An 18,707-nucleotide genomic window follows, 5' to 3' on the forward strand; every position below is an offset into this window, starting at 1 on the left:
CTTGGGTAAATAAATCATTACGTTAAAAATATCTGCAAACTAAGTTATCTCGTTGTTATTAATATTTCTAGTTGACAGATAACTACGTAAATGTAAAATAAGGGAAAAAGATAATTACAAATAATTTTTTACACTCAATGAAAATATTTTACGTTCGAAGGAGAATGATAAATCGGCGTTAATAAAGATTTGTAAAATCTTTGCGGAAAACGATAAAGAAGATATAATATGAAATAAAAATTTATTAATTGTTTCGTTTAATATTAATATTTATATATATATATATATATATAGATAACGCATAATACAATACAAAAAAATATAATCTTATCTTGTCCATACGCGATAATAAAACACGTTATCAACGATAACTACATGGATAAAAAAGTGTATTTTTTTCTCAAAAAATATATATATATATATATATATATATATAAATATCGTACAAAATACTCCATTAATTCAGTTTCATACCGAGTAATTAACGTAAAGGATAGATAATATTCTAATTAAGGTGTCAGCTTAAAGTGTTATATTAATTAACTACGATTATATATTGACACAAGTGTCGTAAGATACTTTGCGTATATTTCATGAATTTCACGGCTTATATAAATGGGGTAATTCGGTTCCGCGTGAAACTGTGTCGAATTAAAGCGCGGAAGGATGGCGAAATTCGCTCTTCTATTTTGTCTCCTTATTTTCTCTGCCTATGTAAGTGATATCAACGGCGTTATCAATTAATCTGCTTGATAATAATCCGAGTTGAAATGAGGGTAGTTGCGAAGGGTAGAGCCGTGAGATATAAGGAAGAGAGCTTATTGTTATAATAATAACGGTTACATCGATATATTTGAAGAGATATCGTTTCGACGAGGAACGATTTTTTCGTCAAAACACTGAGATTCGATATATAAAAATATCTCGAGACTCATTCATTTATATCGAGGTATCGAGTAATTCGTTAGAGAGAGAATAGAAACATCTCATCCAACTTGTTTAAAACTTACGAATTAATTGCCTAAACTTTTGTACATCGAATTTTATTTCGTTTGTTTTGCCTTGGAAAGTCTATCTATCCAAACATGATTTCACGATTACATTACTACTCGTATAAGATTATCATCGTGGATCTGTTGTTGCATTTAACGAATTATTAATCGATTCTCTTGCATAATAGTAATATGTTCGATGATATAAGGATAGATATAATTCTACGTAAATAAACTTCTATCGATTCGCTAATGTTATAAATCGTTCGAAAAGTGGATCGATATTATATCGATATTTAATCATGATATTTTTAGTATTTTTCTTTTTTTTTTTTCGTTCTATATCAGGGCAGCTCCCAAATCATCCCTTCGTTCTTCAATCCGACGAGGAAAGTGCAACAATTTGAAAAACATGTTATCGAAAAGATCAACCATATCATTAATAATGCGAACACGATCTTTGTTCAGCCTAAGGAACGAGCTAAGCAGCTTGTAGAAGAGATGAAAAAAAAGAGCGAGAAAATAAACAAAGAAGCAAGAAATTTTGTCAATAACATATTAAAAAATGTGAGTATGCGATGTATTGATATGATTAAATCGTTTATTAAATATTTCGTATAATAATTTGAAAATAAAAGTAATTTGCACAGTTAATTATATATATATATTATCTGATATTTTTGTGAAAAATGATAGTAAATATCTTTACAATATAGCCATTTTAAAGTTTATTTAATTATAAAAAAATCACAATTCTTATTTAAATAATTTTTTATATAGCAAATGATTCGTGAATAATTTGCATTTATTTATAAATTATTCGAATACCTAATATATATTTATATGATAGTGAAAGAATAAATTAAAAAAATTTTGTTAAATTAATTAAAAGAAAAGAAGAATTGTGCTCTAAATCAATTTGCAAAAAATTTATGTATAAATTAATATAATGAACGTGTCGATATGTTTTTTTGAAATGATTTCTTATTTATTATTTAATAGATGGGTTTTGAATTAAATAATATAAAGAAACTAATAAAAGGCAGTAATGACTGCGATGCACAAGAAAAAGAATTGGATCATTTATTCGATGAATTCGTAGATTTGACTAATAATTGTACTTCAAAGAAGTTGAATGAAGCGATACATCTTTCGGCTGAAATAGACGTGAAATCTGGAAACTTATTGAATGATCTCAATAATATTAGTATGAACGCAGCAAAGTGTACAAAAATAAACGAATTTCCACTTGAAATCATGAATTGCTTAAATGACGTAAGTACATCAAATCATATAATTGATATTTATAAAATATATAATAAAGAATAGTTTAAGAAAAATTCTATATATATAAATTCCCATGAAAAGCAAAACAATTATATATAATATGTATATAAGATATCCTATCGCATCTACTTCGAGGAATGAAGCTATACGTGAAAATAATAAAAAAAGTTCATATAAATACAAGTTCCATTTAATCTTGTTTTCGAATTATAGTGAACATTATATATTAGGATAATTTTTAATTGAATTATTATTCTAATTGAAAAATAAAAATAGTTTAACTAATTTCATTTGTAATCCAATATTAAATATTTATATATAAAATATTCATTGACAATTGATAAAACATTTTCAAATTTGTTCGAAAGAGAGTCATTTTGAAAATCTTTTAAATAACATAAGCAGAAAGAATACATTAAATAAGAAATACGTTTAATAAAACAAGGTTAAATAGAGGATATATTTGTATAAATTTTTTTTGTTGTTTTCATTAATCTATACAAACGTTTCCTCAATGTGGCGGAAAATACATAAATTACATAAAATACACAAACACATTGAATATTGTCAATAATATATTGATATTATAAAAATCATAAATTAACGATCAATAAAAATAAAATATATTATTATTAATGAAATAAATATAATATAAATTATATTATTATAATATAAATTTAAAATGATATAATTGTAAAAAGCAATAAATATTTAAAATAGTAGTAATATAAGATCAAATATGAAAATCAATATTAATATAAATATTATTTCTATTTTATACGATAATTATAGGCACTGAATAAGGCAGTACAATATTCACTTGTGGATATTTTAGAAGCTACGAAAGAAAATGATTATATTATCACTCTTATTATAAAGCTGAAAATATCATTAAATAATTGCAACATAGACGAAGTAAAAAATATTTCAAAACAAATTACTGCATTAAGAAACCAAATTAAAGAATGTTATAAAAATCTATACACAAGTACCCCGAGTTCTTCCACAAGTACATTGCAACCAACGACTATCACAAAACCTGTGATTACATCGACCTCAAGCACAGAACAATTTAGCAGCACAGAAGGACCAACTAGTTCTACTACAGCTACTTCAAGTACAGAGCAATCAATTTCGAGTAGCACGGAAGGATCGTCTAGCTCTAATACACAGTTCACTTCAGATAGCACAGGAGAATCATCTAGCTCTAGTACAGGACAGCCATCCTCAAGCAGCACAGGAGGATCGTCTAGCTCTAGTACACAACAATCTGATTCAAGTAGCACAGAACAACCAAACAGTTCGAGTACAGCGCAATCAAGCAGCACAGGAGGATCGTCTAGTTCTAGTACAGAACAACCAAGTTCAAGTAGCACAGGAGGATCATCTAGTTCTAGTACAGAACAACCAAGTTCAGGTAGCACAGGAGGATCATTTACTTCTAGTACAGAACAACCAAGTTCAGGTAGCACAGGAGGATCGTCTAGTTCTAGTACAGAACAATCAAGTTCAGATAGCACAGGAAGATCATCTAGTTCTAGTACAGAACAACCAAGTTCAGGTAGCACAGAAAGACCATCTAGCTCTAGTACAGGATTGCCATCCTCAAGCAGTACAGGAGGATCATCTAGCTCTAGTACAGGATTGCCATCCTCAAGCAGCACAGGAGGATCGTCTAGCTCTAGTACACAACAATCTGGTTCAAGTAGCACAGAAAGACCATCTAGCTCTAGTACAGGATTGCCATCCTCAAGCAGCACAGGAGGATCGTCTAGCTCTAGTACAGAACAACCAAGTTCAGGTAGCACAGAAAGACCATCTAGTTCTAGTACAGGATTGCCATCCTCAAGCAGTACAGGAGGATCATCTAGCTCTAGTACAGGATTGCCATCCTCAAGCAGCACAGGAGGATCGTCTAGCTCTAGTACAGAACAACCAAGTTCACATAGCACAGAAAGACCATCTAGTTCTAGTACAGGATTGCCATCCTCAAGCAGTACAGGAGGATCATCTAGCTCTAGTACAGGATTGCCATCCTCAAGCAGCACAGGAGGATCATCTAGCTCTAGTACAGAACAATCAAGTTCAGGTAGCACAGACAGACCATCTAGCTCTAGTACAGGATTGCCATCCTCAAGCAGCACAGGAGAATCGTCTAGCTCTAGTACAGAACAATCAAGTTCAGGTAGCACAGGAGGATCATTTAGTTCTAGTACAGAACAACCAAGTTCACGTAGCACAGAAAGACCATCTAGCTCTAGTACAGGATTGCCATCCTCAAGCAGCACAGGAGGATCGTCTAGCTCTAGTACAGGACTGCCATCCTCAAGTAGCACAGGAGGATCGTCTAGCTCTAGTACAGTAGTGCCATCCTCAAGCAGCACAGGAGGATCATCTAGCTCTAGTACAGAACAATCCGGTTCAAGTAGCACAGAACGACCAGGTAGTTCGAGTACAGCTCAATCAAGCAGCACAGGAGGATCGTCTAGCTCTAGTACAGGACTGCCATCCTCAAGCAGCACAGGTGGATCATCTAGCTCTAGTACAGGAGTGCCATCCTCAAGCAGCACAGGAGGATCCTCTTCAAACACAGTTATTAGTACCACACCAATCTCAAATATTACTTTGCCTCCTTGTATATGTTTTAATTATGGTTCTTAATTTATTCCATTATAACATATGAAAAATATTTTTTTTTGTTTGAAAGATACATATAGTTATATTTATTTATATATTGGATGAATTTATTAATTAATAATTGAACTATATGTCATTGTTCGTAATAAATTTATATTATTGAAATATAATGTTTTCAATACTGTCTACTGGAAATATTATTATTTTGAATTTTACTAGATAAATTTTGATCTTTATGTTGAAGATTGATATCATTGTGTGTAAAAAAATGAATGATGTCTAATATGGTCATTCTTTTTGAAAATGATATTAATTTTATTTCTCACTTTGCAAAATAACTAACAATATGTTATTCTTGGGGAATGATGCATATGTTCACATGTATTATTGGAAAAAAAAAAGTATTTAAATAAATTTCTAAATGTTGAAATTTTGAAACATCTCAATATTATTTATCATGAATAACAATTATATAATAAATACTTGAAGAACCTTAAAGTCAGAATATTAAAGATAAAACTTTGAATCAAATGTTTTCTAATATTTATCAATCTAATTTCAATTATTCGTGTCATGAGTAGTTTCCACCTTCTCAAGAATCTCATATGAAAAATAATTTAACTCTAAAATGAGATACTAACTTATTCGTTAACGAAGTCTGAGTCGTTTTGTCTGCTTATGTTCATCTGATCGTTGTGTTAGACCCTTTTCCTCGAGGATAAGCCACGATCCTCAAGAGGAAAGTACTTCATACCAAAAAAAAAAAGAAATAAGTGGCACGCGAGACGACGTGCCACGTCCTTCAAGGTTTTTCCCGGCATCATTGCGTTTTCTCTAACAAGAGATGCGAAACTATCACCATATAGTGTTTCTTCATTAATCGCAAAAAAGAAAGGCGAGTAAGAGATAAGGAGAGATATTCGATAAAAATAATTTCGTTCGAATTTATTATCATAATTTTTTTGTCATTCTTTACAATATTTCATATAAGTGTACATATGTATCTCTTAAATTACGTTATAAATATTTCCTTGATTTTTTATTTCAAGACAAATTATTACACCATTCTGAAATGGCTTTGGTTTCTAATAAAATTAAGTGATTAATGTAAATAAGGAGATTGACAAGACAATCGGATGATTTCGATGCAAACGATGTTTCTTCCTTGAATGAAATTAAGCTTGATGAAAGATAACGAAATTCAATCAAGTTTAGTAGAAAATTGTGTACAATATTTTATTTGCAACAAATACGTAATTAAAAATGGAATAAATTAAAGAAATGTAAAATAAATTAAATTAATAATAATATTTTTTTTTAACAAAGAAATTAACCTTGAAACGTCTTTTCAAATTACGTCTTGTACTGTGAGATATTATTTACTTGATTTTTAAAATTTTTATTCGAAAAATAAATTATAAAGTGAATAAAGGATCGCGGTTTATTTATTATCCGTTTCAAATGACTGTGGTTCTTTTCTTGGTAATATCAGGAAATGTCACTTACACGCACAAAGCTAAAACCGCAAGATATGCGAGACACGCTATAGTCTGAGCATAAATAAAAATGAAGAATTGCTCTTTTCTCGAGGACAATATTACTTCACGTTTCAAATTTAAATGTTCTTAAGAACGAGACAGTAGGATAAAAAAAAATGTTAGAAAATTATCTTCCCAATGTTTCGTTTGAGACTTCTTTTTTTTTTTTTTTTTTGAATACGAAATAATACGATATAATCATCAAAATGATATAATGATATGTAATCACGAATATGATATATATATATATTGAAACAGTGTTCAAAGAAAATTAAATTATTTCATTAAAAAAATTTTTTTTGTATTTGCAACAATAAAACGTTTTCATACAAAGATAAGAATAATTAGAGTAAAAAAGTTGAATAAAATTATCGATAAATTATTGATCGACTTATTATTGATCATTAATAATCTATTTTAAAATAAGGAATTATTCGTAAAAGTATCATTTTCCTTTATTTTTCGCACTTTTTTAATTTATTACGCGTACTACTCGAGATCATGGTCGAGACCGTACGTTCTAAAAGTTCAAATAGTATGAATTTTTATTCCACAGTGAGATTAAAATATGATCTCGCGAAGAGATTTCTTTATTTACTTTTTTTCCCCTTTTTCTGACAATATTTCAACATCCGCCAGAGTCATATCCGGCGATCGATACAACCCCCTCTGTTACATAGAATTTGCCGTTTTAAATAGAAACATAAAATATTCCTTCCAAGATAATAATTTATATATGTTCATTTTCGCGAGTTAAACGAGCCACGTGAATAATATATAATAATTTCCACGGAAGAACGAAAGAAAAATGGAAGACGATTAAATACAAGGATGTTTTATTTATCGATAATTATGTTATTATACTATTCCATTTAATATATTTTAACGTAATTTCATCGTTATTATATATAAATAAAAATGTATGATAATAAAAAAATATAACGTAACGTATTTTACACGATATTGACAATTATTTTTTTTATTAAAGCAAGCGAAAGCTGTCTCTTTTATTCTTTTTTACAAGTGCTTTTCAATGAATAGAATACAAAGAATTATTTATTTCAATTCAATGATAACATATATATATATGTTGAAAATTGACAACTGAAAAAAAGGTTAAGAAAATTTATGATAGAGCGCATTCTCATCACACCGTCCAACGACAACCGTGGTTGAAAAACAATTGGATAACACGTTTATATTTCGATTTCGTGAATCCGGGACAGCGCGAACGCAGGTCCCGACTACCAAAAATTGTGCGCTCGACATACCCACATTAGGAGTATTCGCAAGGTTCAGCTCTACCTAAGTGCAATGGAAGAGCCTCGCCCAGAAGGAACCGCCTTCGTGATCACGGTATCCTCCGCGCCAAGTAAGTTATAATTCAATACCATTCCCGATAAACTTTATTTGCTCCCCTATCATTTATTTCTCGCGAGAAATTTCATAGAAAACGAATGTCATCTAGTGGACAACGGCCGATCGTGATCGGATCGTTTGCAGAAACGACCGACACGCTCGCTAATCTCTGTTCGTTATGCCCATTGATTTTTGCTTCGAATGGATATATATCGACCGTGTTTGCGATAGGGGACAGGGATATAGATCCGTGGCCCCGCGCAATTACGAGAACTGAAATACCGATCGCGCGGAAAATCGTTTTGTTTTTCAACGATCTTTCGGATTCTGAAGTTGGGTAAATTTGATAAAATGGGCGAAAACGAGTATTGTTATCTCCTTAATCCTGGTTTATTAGTAAATAAACCGAAAGTTTAAAGAAATTATTTCGTTCAATTTTTATCGATAAAATTTGTACGTACTTTTTATCCTTCTTAAAAAAAAAAAAAAAATTCATTACGTATAAAACAATTTCTCATAAGCGTATAATGAAATAACGTGTTAATTTTCTGAAGCATAAAATATCATACGATATGTAGCAATTACCGTTAACACGATGAATTGTGCAAAAAGCAAATGAAAACATGATATAAAACGTGATAAAAACTTAAATAACTCTTGTTCCCTATCGTTATCAGATAACGAACTAAATAATTTTTAACGAAACTCAATAGTAAGATAGTTCACGACACTAGTAAATTAGTAATTTCTCTCTTTTTTTTTTTGTGTATATTTGATTTAAATTTATTACCATCGATATGAAAGAAAACATCTTCCAACATAATTGACACGTACCAGATCTCGTACACGTTTTAATTGCCAACGATAAATAAACAGATGATCTCCTACGGCGAACAGTTTCGTGTAAAAGTAATGATGGATCGGGGTAGACCAACGACGAAAGAGAAAAATATCGGTGCACGATAAATATTTATGGGTCCATTTTTTATATAGAATCGAAAATTTCTATTTGTATCTCAAAAACTTACCAAAAAATGGGTCAATATCGACCAACGTGAACATTTTGAAAATCATTTTGAAATAATCATGTGTTCGAATAGAGTTTGAAGGATTCGGGCGAGATCGGACAAAATCGGGCGAGATCGTAACACTCTCGTACTGTTTGGGATCGTGAAAGTTTTTTTCGAATTAGAATGTTGTGGAAGGTGATATTTGAGAGTGAAATTTTCGAAAGTTGCTCTCAACAGAGCATTTTTTGCTAGTTGTGAAACTGTGTTGAAAGTAAAACTTATTTTCGACTAATGAGAAGTAATTCTCGAGAATATCTCTCGTTCGTATGTAGCGGTATTAGAAATTCGGATAAATTCGGTAATAATCGGATCGAGATTATTTCAGGATCTCGAATTGAGAATATCAAAATATCTAGTCGAACTTTTGTGAGTCACGAGATTGAAGTTTTATTAATATATTTTGGGAATTTTTTCTGAATATTAAAATATTTTCGTTTTGATTAAATAGATTCTTCTGATTCTTATTGATTAAATAGAATTTTCTTTATTATTAAGATATTGATAATGCGCAAGGTTTCAACTCTATTAAAATAGATGTCGAGATTCGATCAATGTGGTTACCTTGACGGAGTGTTCTCATGTGTGTTTAATCATTAAGAAGTACAAGACAAGATAGCTTTATTTAAAGTTATAAAGTTAATTTTCGTATCTTTTCTCTTTTTGTTCTTATATATTTTTCACAATGAACGATAAAATGGCAATGTTTCGTTCTTAAAAGCAGAATAATATCTCAAGTATCATTTTTGATAGAAATTTTTTAAGAGATTTGAGATTTTATTCGATAGCATTTTAAGATAAATGGAAATAAAAAGAATAGTATTCAATTTTAAGTTAATTGATATAATTAAAGCAAATTCTTCAAATTCAAAATTATAATTAATAATGATTTTACGATTGATATAAAATAAGAAAAATAAAAAATCTAAATATTTTTTTCTATTTCATAATGCGGACAAAATTGTATAATATTATATCGTCCCTGATCTAAATACATATATTTAGTCCATGATCTAAATAAGAATAGTAACGATGCACTGCATCTTGTGCATTCTGTCCTATCTTTTTTCATGTCTCTCGAATTATATTCTTTATAATAATGTGCAAATGTCATTTGCATTTTTATTTTTTTCACATTCATTTAATTCAATTTTTTTGTTTCGTCAATTTTTCTTTCTTTAATATTATTATAAAAAAAATAAAATAATAGTTTATGAACAATCATTCGGAACAAAATTGCTTTATATATGTATATATAATATATTATTTATTTTATTTATTTATTATACATGTATAAAACATAATTTTTAATATATATTTGAAATATCTAAAGATTTTCTAATTGATTTTAATGACATAGTTAAAAAAGTTAGGAATCTATATTGCCATAAGTTGGCAAAAAAAAATTACTACTAAAAAAATACTATTAAATTACCAGAAACATACGATAGAAAGTAAATTTTAAGCAAATATTTCTAATAAAAAAAAAAAATTATTAATATAAAATAACCATATAATTGTAAATTTTATATATATCTTTTTTTTTCTTCTATTAAATTTCCAAAACAAACTTTCATATGATCCAATTTCCCCATGTTTGGTCTTCCGCATCAATGACCCGAAAATCCTGTTACCAGAATCGTTTTATCTCCTTTATGTGGTCGGATAATCGACATTTTACTATATTCTCGCTATTTCAAAACCGCCTACATACAATTTAATTTATCGCCAATATTTAAGTCTTGTTTATGAAACATTACTCATTTCTCGAGCGCCAAAGATTGAATCACAACCATCGGTAAAGTCATTTTCGACAATGAGGAATCCTTCGTATTCCCACCGATCTTCGAGTTTCTATTGAAAAAAAAAAAAATCATAAACCTTGAATATCGTTGAATTGTCGTCCATTTCGAACACAAATAAAGCAATGTGTGTACATATCGTGAACATCAGGGTTATAGAACTTGTTGAGAGAGAATTTGCGTAATAGCACATTTGGAGCCAAGGAGGTCGCTACTTCATCGTGTATTTTTATGCGATTCACCCATTTTTTTTTCAAAGAACACAAAACACCGCGACCTCTTTTTCTCATTTTTTTTTCTTCTTATGAAATTTACAACGTCTATGATATATAATCGAGATTCAAGTGCTATGATATATTTGCTTTTGTAAAGAAATTTATGTGACCCGATTTTTGAATCGTTTATTTATTACGGAAAATTACTTGTGTGTTCTAAATATAATTATGTAAATGTCAAAAGTATTTATAATAAATATAGAAGTGACATTTTAAATATTCTGTTTGAGAAGAGTTCTGTTTATTTTATTACTTTATCGAAATCATATTTTTTAAAAATTGTAAAAAGATTTTCGAATTCGTATATTTGAGTAAAATATAGTAAATTTAAGTCGAATAGAAAGATTTTCAATAAAAACATTTTAATGTAAAATTTCTCGTTAAACGAAGATTATTTATAAATAAAAACGATATCGATCCTCTGCGTTTATTATATAGAGATAATTTAAGATGTTTATCAAGAATGATATTCTAATTTTAAGTCATAATAAAAAATATAATTAATAAAATTTTTATTCAAAATAAATAAAACTTCTCAATAAATTTAATAAATATTAATAAATATTAATAATATTAATAAATTAATAAATATTAATTCTTTTAATATATTTCTAAAAAAATTACATTTGATTCATAGGAAAATTATATACTGATTTCAGCTTAAAAATTTTATAAATTCTTAAATATATTTAGAAGAAGAATAAACAGATGAAAGAAACGAATTGAATATTATAATATTCAAAGTCACGTATATTAAAGTTATTTATATACAGAATCGATTTGATAACTATTAGAGTCTTCAAACTTAACTTACAACCCACTAAATTATTTTTTTATAGACAAATCGACAAACTTTGCCTCCATCTTTGAAAGATAATTCTATTCTCTCTATTATATATGTTGCCTTGAACTACTTCGATATTACTTTGTATAACCTCGTTAAATGGACATCTTTTTTTATTTTTAGCATTTTTTACCGCATCTTTGATATATAGCGAGATTTCAATTTCAAACCAAGTTCCATTAAGACCAAGATGAATCGAGATCCATCGGATAATCGGAGACTTTCGGAGAAGGAAAGAAAATTAAGAATGGTTAGTGGAAAGAAGTTAAGTGCACATTTTATTTGGCAAGTAATTTTTCCTTTTTCTATATATCAATTCTAATAGGTCTTTCTCATGATTATGAAGTATTATATTTTGAATATTTAATTATTTAATTATATTTTTAGTTATATCTTGAAAAAAATCCATAAGAGGCGCTAGCAGCACTTTTCTTTTACATATATAAAGCACGGATCTGGTTAAGGTTAAGGTTATCTTCACATTTCATATTTTCATTATATTTTCAATACGTCTTATGGCTTCCTATTCAATTTTTCTACGAATGTTTCAAAGGACACGATTGCACGTACATATCGATCTTGCGTGAAAGGCAGAACCGTCGCCGATGGAGATTGTTTAGGAGCGAGAGGACGACAGACCGTCACCCACGTAGCTCGGTTTTCGTCACGCTCTTACGGTTGCGCGGCAATGCGAGAACGCGTTTCGTAACGTAAACACGTATCCGGACAACTGTACACTGTACAGTGTGTAATATACATTAGTATACGTGTAGGGAACGATGCTCCTTGGAGAAGCCCGTTACTTCGTCGAATTTGATCGCTATCCTAAAAGGATGATGGTTAAACGGAAGAGAAGGAAGCCGTTTAACTTGCGACGTGACAACCGATCGGAACCATTCTCGGAAGTATTGCATTTCTGTTATATCCTTTAAAGTTTTGAAAAATAATTCGATGAAGATTTTAGGTTAGACATGACGCGTACAGAAAAGAAACCGAAAATGAGTTTAGAATAATTGATTTTGAGATAGATTGATATAATACAGTAATGTGATTTGCTTATTAGAAATGTCTTCGTCCGCTGAATAAGATTATTCTCACTGAATCTTTTTTTAGAAATTCCGGTTCAGAGAGCGAGTATATCTTAGATGTAATGCATAAATTTTGGTTAAGAAATTTCTAAGATATGTACAATATCTTCTTCTTTGTACTAGAAGCACGAATGTATAATTTGTTAACTTTGGAAATTTATATTTCTTCTATTATTGAGATTTATTATAAAATTCAATCAAATACTATAAAAAATAATTTTATAATTTTGCTTTGATATAAACTTTATATTAATTTATTATATTAATTAATTTATTATATTAATTAATTTATTATATTAATTTTATATTAATTAATTATAAATAAGCAAAGATAGCAATAATTTTTGTTAGAATTGATTCTTTCATATGAAATCTCATTCAAATAATTATAATGAAATACAATCCAACGAAGAATCTCTATTTAAAAAGTATATTAAAAATATGAATTATGTTATTATTTTATTCCATTAACGAAAAATTTTCAAAAATTGCAAAGAATTTTAGACGAGAAAAAAATATCCTTTCATTTTCCCAAAATTTCGTTCAAACTCTTAATACATATCCACGAAACTTGAAATTCTATGAATAAGTAAATTTCATTCCCGAAATGATCGATCGCGTAAACTCGGCCGTGTCGTGTCACTCTTCTATTTCGAAACCTCGAACGATCACGGCGAATCCACGTTAATTGCAACGTTTTCCATCCAACGGCCCGATTCGTAAAGTTTTGCATTGAAAGGATACGATGATACCGTAACAGTCTGCATTGCAGTCCGCCACGCGAATACCTGTTTGCCACACTGACGAAGGAATCCACGATGTGGCATAATAAATGTCACATGTTACGGGATAAAGACAGTGTCGTGAGTAACGTGTGCCGTTGAAATTATCGCATGGAACACACTCGAATGCGTGCCAACACCGTAATATTGAAACTACTTTACACGGGGCTATGGCAAATATGCGAAGACACGGCCGACATCGGTGCTTTGAGCAGCGGTTATTAAAGAACGCCTTTACCGGGGAACGATTTTTCTTCTTTTTTTTTTCTTTTTTTTTTTTTCGAACACGTTGAAATGGCTATGAATTATTTCGGTTTATGAAATTTTTTCGACGATGAAAAGAACAATCGTCGCGAATGAAATATCTCGACTGTGCGAAATTGAAGTGACGCGAGCGCAGTTTTCGCTTAAGTATAAATTCAACGAGTGCAATAAATGGTATGTATTTTATTCCATATATAAATGGATTGTCTGCATATTTATTTAAAACGATGCTCGAAGATTCTAGGTTCGAATTAATGAACTTGGTACAATTGGATGTGGGATTAATAAATATTCTGGGAGGACAATGAGATGAGCTGTAACTTGGATTGTATAGGGAGAAGAGCGTTGAGACAAAAGCTGACTTAAAATATAGAGATGTCCACCTATTGCGCGAAAATCTTTGTTTAAATTCTGCGAATGAACGGTGATTATTTCTACGCATATATTATTTCTATCATAAATTCTGTCTGAAAATCTTGATTGTAAAAAAATAAATAATATTAATTAGATCTATTAAAATTGTTGAAATTCGTTAAATTAAATTTGCATATTTAGATCCGATTCATAAATTTGACATATTATTATGTGTGATATTTCACATTGCTTATTTCTTGAATATATAAATACATTTATCTCATATATTAATTATTATTATATTAATTATAGAAATAGTTCATACGTAAATGAATAAACGGATTATTGGAAATTGTTTCATTAAAGTTATATAACTAAAAAAATGATTTCAAAGGAAAAAAGAAAAAAATCTGTTAAATTTTTATAATTTTAAGATCAATAATCGGGTCTCGGTTCAGAGAAATAAATTTATTTAAATTTGAACATGGAAAGATTCATTGAATTGAACCAAGTCTTAAACATACGTATAATACAGCTAATATTCTTCAAAAATTTCATCCCTAAAGTGTCAAATGCACGTCCCACGCTTTAAAAGCGTTTCCTAGGACAATGATCTGAATTGTTTGGAGGATAACGAGCATTTGCCTCGTTATGGAATACAATTGACCCGATTGCCACGTGGCACATGCATGTACGTGCCTTACAGCTTGTTGAAAGTATTTGTTCAATTTGTTCGCACTTACACACTAAGATCGTTATCGGCCCATTCATTGAGTCTTCATCAACGCACGATTCGTGAAAAAAATTCCCCTCGATTACAAGAAAGAATTTGCATGAGGTTCTTTGCGATTTCGAGCGTAGAATTAAGGAATGACTGAATTTTTATTGAAAAAATATAGAGAAATTCTCATCTCTATTTAATTTTTAAAAAATTTATCATCGAATGATTCTATAGATTACAAATCAGAAAAAAATAGCAATTAATACAAAGTATAAAAATAAAAATGATACAGTTGATCGAACATCTTTGAACAAGCAACAATGATTACACCGCCCCTTCCTCACTACCATCTTCGGTCAGGTTCAGAGAACTTTTCTTTCGTAATTCTACTGTCAACTCCCCTCCCTTACCACGACCACTTACAAATTAATATACACCTTTCATTTTTGCGTAGGAATAAACATCGCTTAGAAAAGTTCTCGTTACAAATGAATTTTTTAACATCTATCTTTATCATTTTTTTTTTAAATCTGATTCTTATTATTATCATTATATATAATTATCATATCAATTAATGACATTTAATTCTTCAAATTTTTATTTGTATTCCTTTGTAAATGATTCTTTTTATAATAAAATAAGATTTTTAAGTTATTTTTTTATTTTTATTTTTTAATTTAGCAACTTTTGATTATGTAAGATATTGTAATATTTAGATATTTTGTATCCTTGATTCCAAAGATGTTAATGCACTCAAATAGAGCAATCTGTAAAAATCCCTTAAGTATAATATGTACATTTATCTTCTAGCACTGATAAGATCTTATCCAGTCGTTATAATATACCGTTTAAATTTGCTCAATAAAGGGAACAAATGATTGCGAAATCTTCGTCTAATTGTGATCTTCATTTTGATTTCGTGCTCTGATATATTCTAAGTTGTATGATATAAAATTATCTTGAAAATAATATCGTCTTAAATTCCTTTAAATAAAATAAATACGAATAAGAAAAAATAGTGCTTAATTTTTGCTTCTTTCTAAATATTTTATTTTTTAAATGAGGAATTTTCTATAGTCAAACATGTGTTTGTTTCTAACATATTTGATATAAAAAATTATGTATAAAATAAATATATAAAATAATATTTAAAAAATATAGATACTTTAACATTTAATTCTAATTTATATAAAATTACAAGAAACTAAATTATATATAATAAACATACAGTAAGTACTTATGTAATATCATTTAATTGTAAATAGAAACTTTGCTTCTATTATTTAGAATATCCATTAAGTCTCATATTTGCTTTTCTCAAAGTTAGAAACTGTACATTGGATACTTGAAAACTAGAAACTTACTGTAGAAATTATTAAATTTCTAATATAAATTCAATAATATAATAACAAAATTCAATATTGCATTGTAGATAAAATAACATTTAAAATACAAAAAAAATAAAATACAAATAAATAATTTTTAAGCTGAATGGACTTATAAAATTATGAATATGAATATGAATATTTCATCATTAGAATTTTGAATATTCATCAACTATTCTTTTAAAATATTTTAAAATATTTAAGAAATACAAATATAAACTCAATAAAAATATCTTGGACATTTCATATATGAATGAACTCATACATCTATGATTGCTTTCTGTTGCGAGTAAGTAATATCTTACTATTAACTAATATAGTTCGTGTAATCAATAAAAAGTTATAATTGAAGAATATGAAAACTAATAAAAAAGTTGACTGTAAAATAGTAAATCTATACTTAACATCGACCGACATTCGACATTGATGCATTATATTTGTCCTACTAAAAATATAATGAACAATTTCTAATCTTGTATAGTACTATTTCTTATGCAAGCATGTATAAATATATTTTTTATATGATGTTTTGATTATGTTATAATTTCTTAAAAAATACAATTACAAAATTTTATATCTAAAATATCTTAAAGAAAAAAAAAACAAATTAATAAAAGTAGCAAGGAGAAAAAAAATTATAATAATCATGATTTTCATGATAATTTAATAACTATCATTAATTTAATAATCTATCACATAATCAATATTTTATTAGTTTTTATTCTATTCATTTTATTATCCTAAATAAAAGAATCTATATCTACAAATAAACGAAGGAATAAAATAAAATTAATTATTATTTTTAAAATGATCAAATCGAGATTCTCTACTTGTAAATAAGTTTTATAAGTCTAAAATATTAAGAATCTTTATAAAGTTTGATCGAGTACTGCACTGCTGTTCCGACGATTTAGTTCTACCAGGTACGTACCTATTATGCATTATCAACGGCTTGCATGAGTCGGGCCCATGAACCATCACAAATTTTTCGTATATACACGTACACAGATATAACATCGTTTTTACTTGCGCAATCGATAAATCCCAATGAAATCGAAATGATTCCTATCTGATATCTGTATAGATAACCTGTCGTGGAATAATCTTTTCTACGAAACTAAAACTTAGAAAATCAGAGTCATTCGAGTGATAATATGAATTAGTAGAAAATGAATAAAAAATTGAATAAATTTGTGAATAAATATATATATATTGAAAGAGTATAAAAATTAACTTAAAAATTGTATTTTCTAAAAAGATAAGAAATAAGATTAAATTTGAATAAATATATATTTATGTCTAAAGATTAAAATATATTAGTACAGATATACATATTACAGATACTTATAAAATTTCAGAATAAATTTGCAGAATAAAATAGATAAATATCTATATATTTTATGTAAATAAAATTTTTGAAAAAATACATTGATAAGGAATAGAAAATTTTTAAATATTACATTTGATGAAACAATATTTAACAACTTGAAGAACAAGAAAATGTTTTAAAATACTATTTATAAACATCATTTTTTTAAAATTATGAGTTTAAGAGAAATCAAATTTTAACTATTTCAATAATAAAATTTATTTTAAGATAAGCAAAAAATATTAAACTAATATTTTTTAAATGAATATTATATATTTAAAACTCTAATATAAAATTATAAGCTGAAATAGAATATGTGAAATAGAATTGTATAATTATATGAATATATAATTTTCATAGAATACTGTGTAACAAAGAAACAAAATTGTTTGATGTCAAGCAAATCCCGTTTTAAAGATCAAGGTCAACAAGATCATAACGTAGCAAGACATCCAACTGAAAATAAGAGATTTAATCTTTACTATGAGATTAATAGTGGCTGATTTTTAAGAACTTTTCAAAAACAAAATGTAACATAATTGAATGTATAATTGAATTTTTTGTTCTTTTAAAAAACATTGAATCAAATAACACATATATTATTGTAAACTGAAGTTTTAAGAATATATCACAAGTATAATTTTTTCTCCGTGAACCATTTAATAAATATCTGAAATTTTTATACGAAAGATAATATTTCTAAAAAAATAGCTATAAAAAAATATTTATTTTTATAACACTGATAAGATTTGTAAATGCAAATTTATTCATCAATAAATAAAAAGATTTATCTCAATTTGTTTTAAAAAAAAATCTGTTTTTAATCATTGACGATATTCATTTTATTTTAAAATCTTCGTATTTTCTTTTTCTATATTTTATATGATATGCTTTATACGCATGATTCCTACGATATATCGAAAGTCATAAATATATCATCTTA

At 28.0% G+C, this 18,707-nt stretch overlaps 2 protein-coding genes and 1 non-coding gene across 6 annotated transcripts in view; 1 reads left to right on the top strand and 2 right to left on the bottom strand.

The window, feature by feature from the left end:
- The window catches only part of LOC122714645 (protein numb), a 60,323-nt gene that overhangs the window by 39,351 nt on the left and 2,265 nt on the right, over positions 1–18,707 (bottom strand). The gene's annotated exons all lie outside the window — the stretch shown is intronic.
- Positions 561–6,224, top strand: LOC122714627 (flocculation protein FLO11). Of its 3 annotated transcripts, none has more exons than XM_043936134.1 (5): positions 561–714; positions 1,341–1,559; positions 1,995–2,267; positions 3,072–4,803; positions 4,852–6,224. In XM_043936134.1, exons 1-5 carry the CDS (start codon positions 667–669, stop codon positions 4,938–4,940), a joined length of 2,361 nt encoding a protein of 786 aa, XP_043792069.1. In that variant the 5' UTR covers positions 561–666; the 3' UTR covers positions 4,941–6,224. The 3 variants fall into 3 exon arrangements, with proteins under 3 accessions (XP_043792069.1, XP_043792077.1, XP_043792060.1); XM_043936142.1 differs by having other exon boundaries at positions 3,072–3,526; positions 3,815–6,224; XM_043936125.1 differs by having other exon boundaries at positions 3,072–6,224.
- On the bottom strand, positions 7,671–7,834 carry LOC122715752. Its single transcript, XR_006346900.1, has one exon. It is a non-coding gene; the product is annotated as a U1 spliceosomal RNA (small nuclear RNA).

The sequence above is a fragment of the Apis laboriosa genome, unplaced genomic scaffold (genome assembly GCF_014066325.1).
Source record: "Apis laboriosa isolate Shangri-la unplaced genomic scaffold, ASM1406632v1 scaffold112_cov148, whole genome shotgun sequence".
NCBI classification, from domain to species: domain Eukaryota; kingdom Metazoa; phylum Arthropoda; class Insecta; order Hymenoptera; family Apidae; genus Apis; species Apis laboriosa.